Source organism: Paroedura picta, chromosome 11 (assembly GCF_049243985.1).
Source record: "Paroedura picta isolate Pp20150507F chromosome 11, Ppicta_v3.0, whole genome shotgun sequence".
In the NCBI taxonomy this organism is placed as follows: Eukaryota; Metazoa; Chordata; class Lepidosauria; order Squamata; family Gekkonidae; genus Paroedura; species Paroedura picta.
In genome coordinates, this window is record NC_135379.1 from 34,573,158 (window position 1) to 34,592,659 (window position 19,502).

Genomic DNA, 19,502 nt, shown 5'->3' on the forward strand with positions numbered 1-19,502 from the left:
ATACATTTAAAAATAAAAACAGATTTTCCTTCGGTGTGCTGCCAAGTTTAGGAGTCTTCCTGCAGGAATTGTGAATGGGACTGGTGACATCACGGCCCTCCCCATTGTCTGCCAGTGATGTCACGCAAGGAACAAAAGAACCCTGCATCATTGCATAGGACAACTCAGAAGTTAATGGGGACAAAATGCAAAGCTAAAGCAGGTAAAAGAAACGGACGTGATGCTGACATGAGCAAATGCTTGTCTATAGTACCACACTTAGAATTTCTAATAGACTTCCCACAACCCCATCACATTCCTTCGCATTCCTCTTTTGAAGCAAAGATTCCAGAACTCACAGCCTGGCCCCACTTGCTGGATTGCGACCTCCTTTAGCAACCCTGACAGTCAGGATGACACTGAGAGAAAGGGCGGGGGCGATAGGGATGGGAGTGGGGGCTGGGAGAGACCAGAGTAAAGCTAAAGCCCTAGGAGGGAAAACTTGTGGGAATGTCAAAAGTGGCCCTAGCTGCCTTGGACAAGTGAAAGTCCCTGGCTCCAGTGCAGATCCTTCTGTCAGGGCAGGCGGGCAGGCCCCTTTTGCTCGAGGACTGCAGCCAGCTCCCCGAAGTCTGCTCTGCTTGGAGCCTCCGGAGCTGGGCGGACAGGTGGTTGCCGCCCCGCAGGAGAGCCCGAGTGAAAGGGGGGGGGGGAGACCTGCTGGCCCGCAGTCAGCGACACGTGTTTCTCAGTTCCCACCTTGGATGATCTCTGCCCGATGTGAAGGGAAAAGGAGGGGGGGAAGGGGGGCAGCGTTTGGGGATCTTCCAACGTGGGGACTCTGCAAGGACGCCTTTCCCCATCCTCGCCCACCCCACCCCCAAAGACGCACCCCTCATTTTTTCGAGGGGGACGGCCCGACGCTAGGATGTTTGTCGGAGATGCCTCTGAACAGCCGAGTCGTCGAAGGCGCCGTCCCCCCCCCCCCAGTCGCATCGAGGGCTTCCCTCAGGCGCTTCTCCCCTCCCCCCATCATCCCCTCCCCACAGATCCCTCCTGAGGGCACAGGGGGAGAAAGGGGGGGGAGGTCTGAGCAGAAGCCCCCCTTGGGCGCCCCGGCCCGTGGCCAAAGTTTCCCCTGTGCCCGTGGCGAGGGGGCCCTGTGTGTGTCCGTGTGCCTCTCCCCATGCGCGGCGTGTGTGACACCGGCGGGCGGGCGGGCGGGCTCCCTCCCTTGTTTGGCGGGGGGGGGGGCGGCAGAGGCAGAGGCAGAGGCAGGCAGGGAAGCCATTGCCTGTTTAATAGTTGCTGTTGCAGCACTTCCGCTTCTCTCCCAGCGAGAGAGACACGAGTGGCCAGGCCCAGCCGCACCGAGGAGGAGCAGCCAGACACAAAGGGAGAGGTATGGGGAAGGGGCGCCCCATCGCCGCCGCCGCACCCCCCTTTCCCCCTCGGCCCAGGAGGGCGCTGAGGGGAGACGGGGAAGGGCGGCCGAGGGGGGGCCTTGGGGCTGGCCCGGGAAAGCGAGAGATGGGGGGGGGGGGGAGAGAGAGAGAGAGGGAGAGCCCGGGTTAGCGAAGGAGACGGGGGGTGGGGAAGAGGCAGAGAAACAAGGAAACGGGGAGCTCCAGTCTGGGGCTGTCAGCTCTCGCGACCCCCCCCCCCCTACCCCTTTCTTCCAAGCTAAGATGGGGGAGGACAGCGTTGGCAGGAGGGTGCCTGGATGGGCAGATCGTTCCTTGCTCGGATCCTGCCTTAGAGGGGAGGCAAAAGATAGTGTGGAGGGGGTAGGCATTGCGGGGGGGGGGGGGGAAGAGTGGCAGTTTAAAGAGCACCCCCCCCCGCAGAAGTAGGGCGGGAAGAAGCAGGGGGGCAGGTCTCTCCCTTGGGGACTGGCCGCTCTCACATTCCACCCCCGGGGAAAGCTGTAATCTTAGTGGGAAATCCTCGCCTCCTCACGTCCACAAATGATCCCCCGACAGCTCGTGAGCCCTCTTGCCTCCCCCGCCCCTGGATCCCTTTTTCCTCTGCTTTTCCTTTTCTGGGCACCCCCCCCTCCCCGAATTAGCATTCACTGATTATGCGCCTTCTGAAAAAGTATTATTCTCCCCCCTCCCAATTTTTCACTTCCTGTGGTTCCCAGTTTCCCCTCTAATCTCTTTAGGCATTCTTCCGCCCCCTCCCCAGTTTCTGGTAATCCTCCCCTACTACAAGCCCCCCTCCCTTAACGGAATCCCTTCCTCCCCTAATCTTGAGGCACTGATTCTGTTTCACCAATATTTACTCTTCCAGAGGCACTGATCTCTGCTCTGCTTTAGGCCCCCTTTTCTTGGGAATCTGTTTGGGAAGGGGATGATTGGTATGGTGTTTAAATGTAGGGGGAAGACCTTTAAGGAATTTACTTAGACTCCTTAATCATTTCGCCTCCTCTTAAATTTTTGTGAGCTTCCTGATCCCCTCCTCTTGCTCTCTCCCTCTCCCTCCCCCTCCCCCATTTCCAGAGATGAAGCTAGCACTAAATGGTACTGGGAATGTTGATTTCTTCTTTTCAAAGCTGTTTGATCCTCTCCCAAAGCCCCCAAGGGGAGAAGAAACCCTCTCCAAAGAGGTAGAGCCCAAAGCCCCTTTGGCTGTTAGGTTCCCTGTCCTGTTAAAAATCTCTGTATCCTTTCCCATTCCCTGTGGTGTCTCCTCTCCAGGTTTGGGGTGCGTAGTGGGGGGTAGCTATGTCGGATGACGATTCGAGGGCTAGCACCAGCTCTTCCTCATCTTCATCCTCCAACCAACAGACCGAGAAAGAGACAAGCACACCTAAGAAGAAGGAAAGTAAAGTCAGCATGAGTAAAAACTCCAAGCTCCTCTCCACCAGCGCCAAGAGGTGAGATTATCTTTAAGCAGAAACTGCATTCCCTGACTATAACTAAATGCTTGTTATGGTTTTCCTTTACCACATCCCTTGGTGCACTCTTGTCCAACATAAGCTTTCTCACCTCTTCTAATATGCATTATTTTTCCATTCAAGTCTTGCTACAATCCATATCACCGACATTTGTAGCCAGAGTTCAGAGCTTGTGTCTTGGAACCAAGAATCTCTTTCCTGAATTCTTGCTTTGCTGCTGACTGACTGCATGGCCTTGGGCAAATCACTTCATTTCTTCCTCTGTTTTCTTTACAGTAGATGCTGGAAGAATTAATTAAGCTGCTTTCAGGTCATCTGATTATAGATGTGAAATGCTGGTCTTCCCTGGGAATTTTATTTTGTTTTTTTTTTAATTTAATTGTGTGCACTTGGGGAGGGGTGTCAAAGCAGAACTGGTGTGACATCATCTCTCTCAGTATCTCTTGCTTTCAAAGTTTCATACGAAGCATTTCTGCTGCAATCATCTGTATAAATTGTGACCACAAATCTTTGCTGTACCTATACTAACCTCATGTCTTGTGTCTCTTACTGTGACTGGTGTTTTGTCAGTATTTTCATTAAGTTACCTGACAGATCTTGAACTCTCTGATGTGCTCCCATTGATGTTACTATCATGCAGAAGGAGTAAAGAGGGGCAGAGCTTTTATTAGAAATATCCAGAAGGAGTAAGGGCTGATTCTGGTATTGGCCGTTAATGACTCTTTGTCACCTGTTAAGGAAGGGAAATCAACTAGAGGGAATGCTTTGCAGCTACTTATTCAAACATAGCCTGCCAATAACCTCTTAAGTTATAAAAATCAATGGGAATTTTGTTACTGATTTCATTGATGCTTTGGTTTTTGTCATAGTGGTTAACAAGAAAAGATCTGTCCATACTATTCTGCCTTCATTCCTATGATGGCATTAAAGTGATCAGTCCGAATGTCCTCCCTCCACGGACACACAGGGTCTCTGTGAGAAACCAGTACATTCTTGTGGATGGTATTTTGGACTTGGAAGATATAGGTCCAAGGACTGGATTTATTAGTTGATTAGGAGGCAAACAGTATCCCTTAGCCTCTTGCTCCTCATCTATGAAGTGGACATAATAATTATCAAAGGGTTGTTGCAAAGATCATTGAGTTTAGAAAATGTTCACTGGCCCATCTCTCAGAGGTAAAGAAGAAATGTGTAAATCCACAAAGTTTCTATGCATGTTGTCTAAGGAAATAATAAAGAGTGTTTACCCTGAGATTGCATGAAATTCCTTACCTTCCCTATCGATTTATTGCTGTAGGATTCAAAAGGAGTTGGCTGACATCACCTTAGATCCACCTCCCAACTGCAGGTATTTATTTATTTATTTATTTATACTTCAATTTGTATGCTGCCCCTCTCCAGATGGTCTCGGTATGTTTCATTGTATTGGTTCTCAGAGCTAAATAGTGTATTGCCATGAATATGTGGTTCCCACTGCCCTACATCTCCTGTGACTTGCTGATAATAGTAGGTTAAAAAAGGTATGTGCTGTTATGTCCCAGCTCCGAGTGTGTGTTCACTGCTGGCAAGTGGCTGCAGCTTGTGGGGGAATGCGGAGTGTAGTGATACCTGTCTTGGGTCATCTTTAGCTCAGTGGTGCCAGGAAGATGCAGGAGTTAACAGGCACCACAACATCATAGTAAATGAAGAGTGCATTTGGGTTTTAAAAAAAATGTTTTGAACAGTCCTTTGGATTTGAGTGAAGCAAAGGAATGATTGCCCAAGACAGTTTGGATGCTTGAAAGATATAAAATTGTGTGTCTCTTGATGTGAATGCTCACCTTGTTTTTGCTAATTTGTTATTGTTTCAAAAGAATTACATTGGGGTTTGATTGTATTGTGTGTTATCACACTTGACTATCTTGTGCATTTTTGTTGCTGATTGGTTATTGAAATTGCATCTTCCTGTCATGTTTTCCCTTGTTTTGAGAACTCTTTGCAGCACTACTATGTCTTGCATCCAAGTTTGAAAAGACAAGTAAAATAACTCTTTCATTTGTGCTGGTGTCTCTGCTTGGAACGATATTGAATGTTGAAGGAGTGGGATTCGAGCTTTGTAAAAAGCACATCCGGGAAGGTGTTGTTGTATTTAATAAAATGCATGTTTGAGCTGGGTACTTAAAAGATTTAAACACTTTTTGAAAGTACCTGTTAAGCTGTTTGTCTGTAGGGTATCGCTTTGCTTTTGCAACCCTTGGTATCTTTAGGTGTGGGATAGAAGCATGCTCAGATCCTTGGGTGGCCCTATTAATTAAATAGGAAAGAGTAGTTTTCAGCAGTTTATCAGAACTGAGCACTGTTTCCAAATAAATCCTTATATTCCTTTGAATCTGTCCCTGCTGCTAATACCAGTTTTGAAAACAGTTGCTGTTAATGGTGATAGTAGTGGAACGGAAATGCCTGTCTTTAAAAACATTTAGATTAGACAACATCACCTCTACCCGCAATTAGTGGTTTTTCCTTTTTAACAGATCTAGCACATACACATGCAGAGCTACATTTTCTTTTTTAAAAAACTAATAGGGAGAAGCAAGGAGAAGAGGGAGAGGTCTAAGCTTAGGGAAGGGTCACCGTTTGTTTGACAGGATCAGCTAAACACCTTTTCCGTCCTATTGCGAAGGATCAGCAACATTATTGGTGGCTGATGCCTGGATAAAAGAGAGGAAGCAACTGACAATGGACATATTAAGGTTTTTAGTAGATAGTGTTTGATAAGAGAGAAATATGCCTGACAAATGGTTTTGTTGTGTTATTGAGAGGTCGTACAGTTTTAATTGATAGTGGGTACAAACTCATTGTATGGGCTCTAAATCCCAGCATTGCATTGTTCTTAATGATTCTCAGCCCCCACCTCCCACTCTAATCTGGATCAAAATGTATGTCCAAGGCATCCTAATAATCTTACAACTGTTGTCTTTCTCTCCAAACAGCTTGTATATGAACTTGGTATTTTCTAAGGCTATGCTAGCCTTGTCAGAATATAATGACTATAGATGTGGTTTCTTATTTCACTAGTGCAGTCCACTGGGGAATTATAAACTCCAAGACACATGCATAGATGTTTGCTTTGCTTAAGCTTTTTGAGGAGTGGAAATTGGTTCACACTACACGCACTTTAAGCCAGTGATCAGGGGAGTTTTGCACTTTGGAGGGTATAAGCGGACAGAATGTTGTTTTTCTTCCTTCCAAGCTTATTACTCGAATACTATTGAACTTGAAACAGGTATTCTAGCCTTGATTTGTTCCTATGACAATGGTGGTATGGGGGAGAGAAGAGAATGCATCTAGAAGTTTGGGGCAGATTGTAAGTGCAATAGTGTCAGAGCGTTTATATTCATGGACTGAATTACAAAGGGACATTTTAAAACGTAGCTCTGTTCAATGAGTTTTGTGAATATGTTGATGATGTCTTATTAGAACTAAGCTGCATGGTACTCCTGGAAGTGTTTCCTTGTGCACACGTTCACTAAAAGCACCTTTATGTGAAACTTTGCATTTTTTCATGTGCAGTAGAATGAGAAGAGAATTTATAGCCACAGGGCAGGATAACAACATTTTTAATAAATGAAAGAACTAATTAATCAAATGTATGTTCCAGCGAGTGTAGATATTACTTTAAAATGACAGGTGCAGCAATTTTTTAAAGATGATTTTTTTGTGTGTGAAAATACCACAAAGAAGTCATTTGTGAAAATGGCCTGTGTTTTGCTAACATTCATTATAGTCAGCGGAGATCAAGCTGTTCAGTAGAGACCTGGGAAAGGATGCTACCTATTAAAAACAGCAATGTATGGGCCATTCACCTCCCCAAACCATTTCTTTCTAGCATGTAGGGCCTTACGCTGTTCTCATTCAAAGGCAGGGAAGGTTTTTCTTGGCTAGCTGTAAGTAAGAGGCATACTTTGCTTTCTTCTCTCAGAGTTTCGTAAAGCCTGCTCTTCACTGATGTTGATGGCAAAGATTTCAGTGTCACTGTCCAGTGATTCTTGTGTTGTGGAATCAGATTTTCCAGAGAGAGGGCACAAGCTCCTTTGTGGTGGCTGCTGGTGCCTGTCTTTTGAAAGACAGAATGGGGTGCCATTTCACCCCAGCACTGTTGGTACAACACGGAGTTTACACACTTCAAATATTATTAGCGATAGGGGACAGCAAGTTTAATTTTTTTCACATGCTTTTTAATTCCTCTAATTGCCTTCTCCAGTAGACACTTTAAAGTGCACTATGGCCCCATATGGTCCTGCTCCTTCCCTCTCTGCTTGATCTGTTTTGCCTCCAGGCCAAGTCTGAGCACTGCCACTGAACCGTCTGCCTGTATTTTGTCTTGGTTCTGCTCGGAAAAACATGGATTGTTGTTTGTGTTGACTTAAGGAGGTCCTCTATAAAACAATCTTCCCCTAGGTTGCTTTCACAAGTGATGCTAAGAATGCCTTTTTAAATCTAACACCTATGATCACAGTTGATGTGGGAAACAGTCATTTTTTATTCAAATGATAATTTTTTAAAAGCTGGAGCTGTTCAGTACAAAGGATACCGCTGAAGTGCATTATCACACTGTTTCTGTGAGCAGACATCTTTTTTTTTTAAAATGTGCCTCGTTCAGTTACTGTCTTTCCTACAGCGGAGAACTCTGTCTGGGTATATTTGCAATAAAGAGGGGAAAGGGTAATATTTTTATTTATTTAAAGCTTTTCTGTGCCGCCTTTCTACCTAATCGGTCCACAAGGTACTGAATGTAAAAACATTAAAACATTTCTATACAGTTAAAGTTATGAAATGCATTTTAAAATTCTTAAGTATATAGCAGTAAATATATAGCAGTAAATATATAGCAGTAAATATATAGCATATATGCTAGTATTGAGGGTATGCCAGAGAAAGGAAAAGGTCTTTACCTGGTAGCAAAAGTCACTGATAGAAGGAGGCCAAAAAGTCTCCTTGGAAAGGGAGTTCCAATATTTTGGTGCCATGACAAAGAAGGCTCTTCCTTAGGTCCCCACAGTCTAGCTTCAGATGGCAGGAACAACTGAAGCAGGGCCTCCAAGAAAGACCAGGGTGAGCAGGTAGGTTTACATGGGAGAAGGTAGTCCTTAAGGTACGTTGTTCTCAGGTCCAGAAGAAGCTGGATGCCAGTGTAGGTGGAACAAGTCTGGTATAATATGATCCCTATGACCCAGTCCACTCAGTTCTCTGGCAGGTCTGTACCAATTGTAGCTTCCAGACAGACCTCAAGGGCAGCCCCACGCACAGCCCATTTCTGTAATCCAAGATCTCTTCCTCTCAGGAAGGACCACAGCTGGCTCATCAGCTGAAGCTGGTGAAAAGGATCTTAACTGCTGCTGCCACCTGTTTAGCCCAACAGGAGACCCGGACCCAGGAGCTTCCCAAGCTGCAGTCCTCTCCGTTAGGGAGAGTGCAATCCCATTCCTAACAGGGCCTTCCCCTCCACCTCTGTTTGGTTGGGATTAAGTTTCAGCTTGTTTCCTTCATCTGCTCCAAAACTGCCACCGGCAGATGATCAAGTGTAATGCAGGTCAGTGTGATGTCACTACACAAATGCAGGGAGCTTTCAGAAATGATATAATGCTTTTGCAAGCGGCCACTGGCTGTAAGATGTTGCTTGGACCAAAAGCGAAATCCAAAAAGTAACACACACAATCCATGTAATATCTTTATTAGGACCAACCAAGTGTATATGTTTGATGTTACGGAGTGAATGGACGGCTTGGTGGTAAAATATTGCATCTGTTTTTGGTTGTTTTTTTCACCTTTTTCATAAAGTTGCAGTCACCTTCCTCCCCCCCCCTTCCCTCTGTTCTGTCGGTGATAAGGATCTTGATGGTTATTGTAGCAATCCCCCTGTTCACATAGCAGTTCTTTTCGGGGGGATCAGGTTTCACCAGTCTCGTTTTATGGTCTGGAATTGAATCTTGGCTTGAAATGCTCCAGATGTTGACAGAAAGCACTTTTCTTTGTTGACCCGGTGCACTTTGGGTATGGGAACCGAGTCTAGAAATTGCCCTGACTCCACGGACTTGTATGCATAACAATTAAAGCACAGCAGAATGAACATGCAACAAATGGGTATGAAAAAGGAAAGCAGACTTCTGCTCAGCAAGGAACAGTTCTGCTCCAGATTTTTATGCAACTATAGTTAAGAAAGAGCAAATCATTTCTCAGTGGATAAAATTTTTGGCCTGTCACTGTTGATGGGAGCATTTTAAAAATCATTTATTTATATATTTTTTGCAATGTTATGTTCTTTTAAGTGTCATTTTCCTGGCTTTGTATGCTTCCTGCACATTTTGATCTATAACTTGATACTTGCAAAAGAGTTGCCATGGAAGAATGGGCTACATTTTTCTCTTTATGAAATTACTTTGGCTATGGCAATTGTAACAAGAGGGTTAAGTGCACATTTTAACAACTAGGTGAGTGTTAATGCTGAAAGGGGGATCATATTGGCTAATCAATGGAAAGGCCCGTTGGAATTCTAATACATCTGTTTTGAAGTGCTTAGTAATACAAAATTAAATTTATTTAAGAGCGTTGTTTGAACATATTTATCCAAAGTAGGCAACATGTTTTTATTTTATTTTTTGGTCTATTACGGTGCTTAAAAATAATGGCATTCATAAGCCTTAAGAGAAATCCTCCATTCAAAAGACCATATTCTAGGACCGAGAGAAATAACTCAAGCTTAGTATCTGAGGTTTTGCCTTATTAATTTAAGCATAGATTTTTAAAGCTGGGTTGACGTTTGTCGGGGCAGTATCAAAACCTGTGATTTAGACTGGATTTTTTTGTTAGAAAAAACTAATAGGAGTAAAATTTGGATTTTAAAGCCTCCAGCTGTGTACAGACATGGCACCTAAGCACAGATGAGAGGAGAAACTGCTGGATGCATGTACATGCCTCTCTCTTTCTCCTTCTTTCTTAAGCAGAGTTAAACATTAACACCAGTTACCTGTGAGGTAGGAATGAAGGCATGTGTGTTAACTGAAGTTAGCCCCTCCCCTCCCCAAAACTGGAATTCTAAACCAAACTGTGGCCAACTTGCATGCCTGCATTCATATATTCCAAGTAACCAAGATTTGCTTTTAATTCAGATTTTCCTTGCCGGAAAGGATATGGAAAGAGCAAGGTGTTAAAGCAAGCAGTGAGCTAGAATTATACACAGTTTCTCTTAATCGGGGTTATGTATGATCTCTTAATGCCACCTTTGAGCATGCATGTATTTTGGACTACATGTAGATAGTCTCATCAGATATTTTTTTGTGGGGGGGAGGATGCCATTACATTACTCCCCAAAGACCCACAATATTTTCCACATTAAAAAAAAAGGTTAAAGAAATTTTAGCGTCTCTTTGTGAAGCAATATATAATACTTCTTTGTTGGAAACAAATAGAATCTTTTATAGAAATTGAAGTAGGGAATTGCCCTCGAAGTTGTGCAGGAAGGAATTCTGGGTGTATTTCCCCCCTGCCCCCACTTCATCTGAGACAATCGCCCTGAACTCTTACTTTCAGATTTTAATTAATACAAGCCCTGAGGCCCTGATTCTTTCAACGCTTATGCACATAAAGTCCCCTTGACATTGCTGGAACTATATGCATATACATGTGTGTGTGTGTGTGTGTGTTTTTAAATCTGATGTTTAAAAGTATAGTACCTGTTTTTATATCCCTAGACATCATGTGTTCTTTAAGCAGTTATTGCCTGAGCAAACATTGTAAATGGCTCTGTTTTCTAACTCCTGCATAATGCAAGAATACTCTGCAGCTGTTAAACCAAGATGAGTTCTGGGTTTTCTTCTCTTTGTTTGCTGGCTTGAAAGAGGCGTTTGTGAATGCAAAGTTCATTTTGCTGGTGTAGGCTTTCTGTTTTTGTCAGTTCTGTACTGACATGATAATACTGTATTAACATGTATTAATTGAAAATCCTTACCTATTTGGAACTGCAAATACTGCACATTGTGTTCCTAAGGTGTGCTTCATATGAAAATTTTTATTGGTTTTAGTTGATCACAAGAGCTTAAATCTAATTTGTTCTATTCTTTAACCAGCATTTTTATCATAATTTTAAAAAACATATCAAAAGATATCAAAATGAAGATTAGAAAATATTAGAGTTTTTTTTTTTGTTTTGTTTTTTAAGGGAAACACTGTTAAATCTAATTGAGGGAAACGGACATTAAACTGTCAGTTATATTCCTTGAAGGAAGGTTTGCACATAGGGCTCAGTTTTCTTTCTTACAGTGTCATCATCATGGGTATTATTTAAAAGCCCCACTTTTAATCTGCTATTAATTAATTCTTTCATGTTTAATTATAGTGTCCAATTTGCTTCATAAGTTAGATAATTTCAGTTCTTAGAAGGTTACGATTTCCCCTCGTATTTTCTGCTGCAGGGTTGGGAAGAAACTTCATGGACTTACTGGTGTTGCCAAAATCACTTATCACTTATACGTTATATAAAACTCCTAATGGATTTTGTCTCATTTTGTCCTCACATATGTTTCAAGGGAGAAAACCGATTTCTTCTTGAAAATAAAGTGCAAACTAATGTGAGACTTTAACAGATGTGAGCAATCGGTCTTGGAGCCAGATAGATCTTGGTAGTTTCTGACTGTACCTAGCAAAGCCTTTGGCTAATCAGATCAAAAATACTGTTGCCTTAAAAACATGCTTATTTCAAAATAATTAGTAATACAGGGATAAGCAATGTGGACTTTGGGCTGATTTGTTCAATTCAAAACCAGAATCATCTCTGTCATCCAACACTTGAGCCAGGAAGGTGGAATCAACAAATGGCGTTGCCATATCATTGGGAATTGGGATGGGGGTCAGGTAAGCCTTGGCAGGAAACAATTTAGAAATCCTTACATACATCCAGTGATACATTGAAAGAATTGAGTCTTTTATGTACCTCTTTACTTCTCCTCCCTTACCTTTTTTTGTTGTTGTTGCATTATCCAGCTGAGATCTGTAGCGAGTGAGCTAAACATGAGATTTTCAGGATTCTAGGAGACTTCTCGAATCTGCATCTACAGGTCTTAGGGAATGTCCTTCTGCTGAGAGGCCGTCACTTGATAGTAGAATATATACTTTACACATGCAAAGTTGCCACATCCCCAGTCAGAGGAGGAACGAAAAGACCTTATGCTATATTTTCAGGAGCTCCATAATTCTTTACAATAGTTGGTTCCCTTTTAAAAACTGAAGGCATGCAAATGACAGGGTTCTCTTAGATCATGTGGCATTAACTAGTTGATTCTGTAGTGATTTTTGTTTGGTATTCCCTAATGAATTGAGTGCTGTGCAGGCTTGCCTGCCAAATATGAAGATGTCGGATCTTGGGAGCTATTGTAGGAAGTGCATTGTTCTGGCAAAGAATTGGGCTTTGAAATTTCCATACACCACTTAATTTTACATTTTAACTTTCATCTTCATGGCCCATTGGCAACTCTTTTTCTAATAACGCTTGCACTGCTGTATATATATTTTAACATTACGTTATGTGTACAGAGTACTGGATACAGTAGAATGTCTTATCTGGATAGCCTTATGTCTGGATAATCATATGCAAACAGTGCTCTTGTTTACCTAGCTCTGCTTATCTAAAAATTTGGGATGTTTCCTGGGCCAAAGGGATAAATGGATAAATAGAATTATTTTATTTATTTATATATTGTACATAAAACATTGCAAACTTAAATGGACTCCGGGGAATGGTAGAGGACAGGAAGGCCTGGAGGATCATTGTCCATGGGGTCGCGATAGGTCGGACACGACTTCGCACCTAACAACAGCATAAAACATAAATAATGTACTTCATATGAGTAGCAGAACCCTTGAAATGATGCAAAAATGTGTTTTGTGGGTGAAAGACAATTAGAAAACAATCATTTTTTAAACTACAATGTCCAGCTTAAAATCTGTTTTATAAGGGGTCCAAACTGTAGATTAAGCGGGAGACCTGTGATTGATCATCCAATTTAAAAAACACACCTTAAAACACAGCAATTGAGGGCTGACCGTCTGCTTGGCAGTGAGGAGCGGGTATTTAAGCCTTATGTACTCTTCTCCTAGTCAAAACTGCCCGCCTCCTAGTGTTCTTTTGCCCCACTGAGTGGTAAAAAAAAACAACCTGTTGACAGCTTTGATGGAGGAGAATCTGTTTTATCAAGGCTGTGTGCAACTTTACCGGAGCCCAGTTAGTAGTTTGAATGAAGGCTGAAGAATTTCACCATTTAATCTCTGTGGGTTCTTGATGGTACAAGATTATACTGTTCACTGAATCTCAGTCCTGCACATGGCCTACTGCATTGCCGTCTGTGGGGCTGCCTTTCCATTTGCCAGCTCACACTGCCTGCCAGCAGTGTGAGCTGGCAAATGGAGAGGGTGGCACTGAGTTTTTCTGAGTCCCTTCCTTAAAGGCAAAAGGCGACTGAGATAGTGCTGGGATTTTCTTTGTCATTCGTGAAAGAACAAGTGCTGCTGTTCTGTGGTCCCCAACCCCCGGTCCTGAGACCGGTACAGGTCCATGGATCAGTCAGTACTGGGCCGTGGCTCCTCCTCGTTCTCCTCCCTGGCTGCTGCCTTGGGGGCTGCCCTGCCACTCTACCACCAGCTCACCTTTAGTGTTTTCCAGCGGCCGCCAAGGCTGGGGTTCCCCCTTGGCGTGGCACTGTGCAGCTGCTGCTGGCAGTGCCCCCCAGCGGGCGGCAGGAAGACAGTGGCGCCGGCAGGAAAGGAAGTGGAGAAAGGAATAATAATTTACCTTTGCTGTGGATGGAAGATCTGCTCCAAAGATGAAGAAGGATGCCCTTGACAACCAGCCTGAGACTTCCAGCAAGGTGGCCACAAAGGCCAGAAACTCCATGGCCTCAGCAAAAACCAAAATCAAGCAAAACAAGGCAGACAACTTGATCAACCATGTAATGACAGTGCCCGCTTTTTCCTCACCGCTCAGTTCGCCTCCCAAGATGGCAGCCCCCTTGGCCACTGCAGTGGTGGCAATGGCATCAATTCTGCCTGTCATCATGGCAGCGCCCTTAACCCACAACATGGTGGCCCCTGAGGACCTGATTCTCGAAAAGGCCATCACCCTAACAGGGCCTTCCTTACCCAGTACCCAAGAGGTTCTCAGCGCCCATGCTGAGTCCATCCTATCCCTATGTGTCAGTTGCCACACGGGATTTCCTGCCCCAATACCAATTTTGATGCACCCTTTACAGACCTGGGATTCATTCAGCTGCCAGGGCACAGATTCCCACAGGCTCTGGGATTGGGGCTGAAGATGTTGGAGCAACCTCCCTACCAGGGTTGGAACTGGGGACCCCATAGACATATGGGGCATTGTTCCCAAGGGGGGGCATCTGTCATACTCCTACATGGTTGCAGGGCTCAGGGTTTTTCTGCCAAGGACCAGGGGTGGTTCCTGGAGCTATGGCCATTCCCCACCCTCACCTCCAGCTGGACAGGCTGAGAGATTGGAGGAGCTTGTGCAACAGGTGCCCCACAGAGAATTGAAATCAGAACATTCAGGGGAGGGGATACCCACCACCTCCACCCAAATTGTCCAAGGCTACCACTCAGGCCAGCCCACTGGCTTCCACTCCATTCCCACAGCCCAGTTTGGGAGAAGTGGGGGGAAGGGGAGGAGGAACTGGATGTTGATTTGGTAGCTGGTCAGTCCAAGTTTGGGATGCCTTTCCTGGACCTTTACTCTGACAAAGAGAAGGGAGATCTGTCAGAGGCAAAAGACCACGTTGTTTAGCCCAGAGCTTTTCCAGCAGATTCTGCCTAAGCTTCTGGCTACAATCAGATACCCAGTTCTCCCCCAGAGGTGGCACCTCTGATCCAGCACCATTTTCTCTCATCAAAGCTTTATACGGTGCTAAAAACCTTGTCACAACCACTGTTTGAACCGCTGGAAGATCACTTTCCTTGTGGCAGTGACCTCAGAGATCACTGTGCTGTCAGCCAGGAAGGAACTGAGTCTTTTCCAGAAGGATTCAGTGACACTTTACACTGATCCTTCTTTCTTCCCCATGGTGAACTTGGCCTTCTACAGAAGCCAGAGTATCATCCTGCCATCCTTCTATCCTAGACAGACGAATCACATAGAGAAGGAATGGCATATTTTGGACATGCGCAGAGCCCTGCAGATCTGCTTGAAGAGAACAGTGCCTATTCGTAGATGTGCTCTTTGTCTCCCTTAGCATTCAGAGTTTGGGAATAGTATCAAAGTCCACCATTCGTGCTGGCTGAAGCTCTGTATCTGCAAAGCATATGAAGTGCGGGGATGGCATCCTCCATCTGGTGGGACAGCACACTCCATCAGGGTAGCGGAGACATATGCTACCTTCACAGCAAGACCCCCAGTGGAAGAGATTTGCAAGGCAACAACTTGGTCTTCGCTGCCAACTTTTGTGAAGCATTATAAGATGGAGGAGGTGGGTTTTAGACGAAGAGTCCTCCAGCAAGTCTACGACTAAGAGATGGTGCCTGCTGGCCATAGTCTGTTTGCCCACTCTGGGGAGCTTAGCTGGGGCATGGTAAACCATCCTTGGATGGCTTCCCCCACTGAAGTAGAATGAACCATTAGTCTTTCCTGAAGGTCTCTTCTGTTCAGTGGGGTGAAATCTTCCTCTTCCCACCCAAGAAACCTATGCAACCAAACGAATACGCAGACTGTGGAAAAGCGTGTATTCTCTCTTTAGATATGTATCCAATGTGTGGGACAAATTCAGCATGTATGGTCATCAGGGCTGCCATGTTTCATGAAGGAGCTTGTCTAAATACTGGAAGGCCATCCCTTGGTCATCCAGATAAAGGCCATCCAATTCATTTGAATTTGAATAGTTTTACCTGAGTGAGCAGAGGCATAGCCTAATCTTGGATAACTTTGCCCCACTGAAGAGAAGAAACCTTCAGGTAACCCCAATGTTTCGTTCTGTGTCGAGATTTCATAGGCAGCAGGAAAGAAGAAATAACCAACGGTAATGGCAAAAATGCCACATCAGTGACTCTTAAGTCCTGTCAGCAATAGATGCAGCTTTTTCTTAATTGCAGCTTCCCTTGGGGGCTAGATGGTTTTGGTGCTTTAGTTGCATTCTTTAAGTGCTGTGGACTTTCTGTCATGGCAATCTGAATGGTGCAGTTTACAAATACTGTTTAGTTTAATAGTAATAAAAAGGCAAATAGAAAACAGAGCTTCTAATATTCTTCCAGCAGGCTGCACTGATTTCTGATACCAAGGAAATAGATTTAGAAGCCCCAAAATGATTTCTCAAGAGGGTACGTTTCTTGATTAGCTCTTCACCATGCTCAAGTAAGGAATGTGTACTAGAAACACATCACTATGATAATGGTGCACAACATTTTACATTGTAAAAGTCCTTGAATACTGGTTTTGGATTTACAGACCAGCTTGGTGCAAGATTATTGTTTGATTGATGGGGGTATGCTTGAGGTCCCCATTTGAGGTTTCACACTTCAGAAAAAAGATTGAACTCTGGCCTGTGCAAGAACATCATGTTTCTACCTAAATTTGCTGCTCTATGTAGGAATAGCTATGCAAACTACTTGTAGCTTGTCACATGCAGAGATCCCCATATAATTTTTCAAAAATGTGGTTTGTATGCTGACCTCTTAAATGGGAGAGCTATCGTATAGAAAATTCATCATATTTCAAGTGGTCCTGAAAAATGCCTTATAAACAGAGGGAAAATGGCAATATGTTTAATTAAAGGAGTGCTTAGATAGAGATCACTTTGAAAGGATGCTAAAATGGATGTGGTCATAAAAGTAATTATGTCAATATTATAGTGTACCACAAGAGGTCATTTAATCAGAGGTTTCTGATCCATCTAATGAACAATATATATGTGTGTATGCATGAACATAAATTATTTTCTCCGCAATCTGGGTATAAATCAGCCATCATGTTTATTTATCCCACATATATATTTAATTATGAGAGCATTCATATTTTACCCTGTCTTTCTTCCCAGCAGTAATGCTGTTCATGTCATGGATTTTTAAAGGATGGAACATTCAAACCATAGAAAATACAAAATTAGTTCCTTTTAACAACTGACATGCTGTGCAGAGGGGAATGTCATCCCCCTTCCCCTTTTTGCTATTGTTAGACTTCTAGTGAAACGGCTCTATTCAAAGTTGGACTTGTACAGATCTCTAATCTCTGCTTCCTCGGGAAGTGTATATTTTGATCTAGCTGCTCGAACATTTCATCTTCTTGTTGCTTTGCATTATGTATGCATTATGTGTGAGTTGATTTAGGTTCTGCCTTGGCATTCCTTAGTACTCCGTTGCTGCTGGAAAGAGGTTTTTTTGCAACAGACTTCCCCAAGTAGCCCAAGAACATAAGAGCTTGGAAATTAAGCAGGGTTGGCCATAGTTAGTATTTGGATGAAAGATGGAAGGAAGGAAATTTATTTATCACGTGGCATGTGTGTAATAGATAGCCAGGAGATCCTAAGATTGTCTGGCTGCCAGAGAGGAGATGATTGGAGGTGGTTTACCATTGACTGCCTCCACATGCTGACCCTGGTATTCCTTGGAGGTCGCCCTTCCAAGTGGTCACCAGGGCTGACCCTGCTTAGCTTCCAAGATCTGATTGGGTCGGGTTTGTCTGCACTATCTAGGTTGGGTCTAATAGGGCAATGGCAAACCAGCTCTGTTCATCTCTTGCCTGGAATGCTCTATGAAAGGGTTTTTCACTGATTGATTGTTACTTGAGGGAATGCTCCTCTTCTTCCCAAGACTTACAGCTGGAGGCTGATGATGACCACCAGTGGATGTCTTATTTCACATTAGATGGTTCACATTTTGTTCTCATTTTTTTCTTTGATATTTTTTGTGTGATAAAGTTTTAGAATTCTGGTTTAATGGAGATAGTCTGAAATACAGTACTGGTGAGGTCAAGAGTTTACAATCATTCCTCTGAGTCCCCCAGCCACCTTTGCACAGGGCTTATATCAGGACATGGATTCTGCAGTGCAGCATATTGGGTCTCTGTGGTCCATAGTTATTGGGGCTTCCCTACCCATCTCTTACAGAGGAGAGCGACGAGGATGATCTGGGGCCAAGGGACCAAGCCCTATGAAGATAGGTTGAGGGACTTGAGAATGTTCAGCCTGGAGAAAAGGAGGTTGAGAGGGGACATGATAGCCCTCTTTAAGTATTTGAAAGGTTGTCACTTGGAGGAGGGCAGGATGCTGTTCCTGTTGGCTGCAGAGGAAAAGACACGCAGTAATGGGTTTCAACTACAAGTACAACAATATAGGCTAGATATCAGGAAAAAAATGTTCACAGTCAGAGTACTTCAGCAGTGGAATAGGCTGCCTAAGGGGATGGTGAGCTCCCCTTCACTGGCAGTCTTCAAGCAAAGGTTGGATGCTTTAAGATGCTTTGGGCTGATCCTGCGTTGAGCAGGCCTGTATGGCCCCTTCCAACTTTTATGATTCTATAGTTGTGGCACCAGTCAGGACTATGCAGCTTTCACATCTAACTGCCAGCTTCTTAGCACAGGGCAATGCATCAAAACATACCTGCCTGCTAGCCTCTGTAGTATGCCCAGTTGGCAGCTGTTGCACCGTTTGGATGAATTCTCCTTGTCTCATATCCTGTGCCAGGACTTCATTTTGTATGTGCATTTGTACAAAAAAAGAAGGTAAAAACGTTCAACTCATTTAAATGTTGAGTAATACCAACAAAGTTAAGTTTAACCTTTGGATTCATAAGCACATTTAGGTAATTAAAGCCTTGCTGTCTTTTGTGACAGCTGCTACCTATTCAAAGTATATAATGGGAGGACTTTATTCAGTCTTTACTGTAAAGTCCTACAGTGTGCAGTCACTTGTAGAAGGTTTGTACACCAGGGTTATCAAAATACTGTGTGTGTTGACATCTGCATTACTTTTGCTCTGGATACTTTCCCACATGCAGCCAGCTGGGTGACCTTGGGCTCGCCACGGCACTGATAAAACTGTTCTGACCAAGCAGTGATATCAGGGCTCTCTCAGCCTCACCCACCTCACAGGGTGTCTGTTGTGGGGAGAGGAAAGGGAAGGCGACTGTAGGCTGCTTTGAGACTCCTTCGGGTAGAGAAAAGTGACATATAAGAACCAACTCTTCTTCTTATAATAATAATAAGATGTCCGTTAGCTTAATCTTTCTCCCTTCATCTCTGTATCATTGCTACATCCTTCGTTGTTCAGTGGGAAGAATTAGGTCGGTTGGATTAAAAGAATGTCCATTTAAAAGCACAACAGTTGTGTGGATTCTGCTTTGCAGATTTAAGAGTTTAACAGCAGGCTTCAGTTCACAGGCATGATTTCTAATAACTCTCTTGAATGAGTTTTGGGTGGGTGAGGGGGAAGAGCTCTGTTCACGAGTTCTTCTCTCTCTCACCCTTCAAACAGAGTCAGGTATGTGCAGAGCATTGAGATTCTGATTCCCTTTCTGCTGCTGGACTCTTGCAGGAGGAAGGCCAAGGCTCTCTCCTTGTCAGTGCACTTTAATTAACAACCGTGAATACATGGGTGGAAGCTGCCTC

General features: G+C 43.9%; 1 protein-coding gene across 2 annotated transcripts in view; it reads left to right on the plus strand.

Annotated features, from left to right (window-relative positions):
• The first annotated feature begins 1,150 nt into the window (after positions 1-1,150).
• Positions 1,151-19,502, plus strand: part of LOC143821115 (ubiquitin-conjugating enzyme E2 E1) — a 68,620-nt gene continuing 50,268 nt past the window's right edge. The window contains exons 1-3 of one of the 2 annotated variants that reach the window (XM_077304751.1): positions 1,151-1,381; positions 2,769-2,857; positions 4,176-4,226. In XM_077304751.1, the coding sequence (XP_077160866.1) occupies positions 1,166-1,381; positions 2,769-2,857; positions 4,176-4,226 (356 nt within the window). In that variant the 5' untranslated portion in view covers positions 1,151-1,165. Of the gene's footprint in view, positions 1,382-2,678; positions 2,858-4,175; positions 4,227-19,502 lie in introns of both variants that reach the window. The other variant, XM_077304752.1, reaches the window with a different exon arrangement.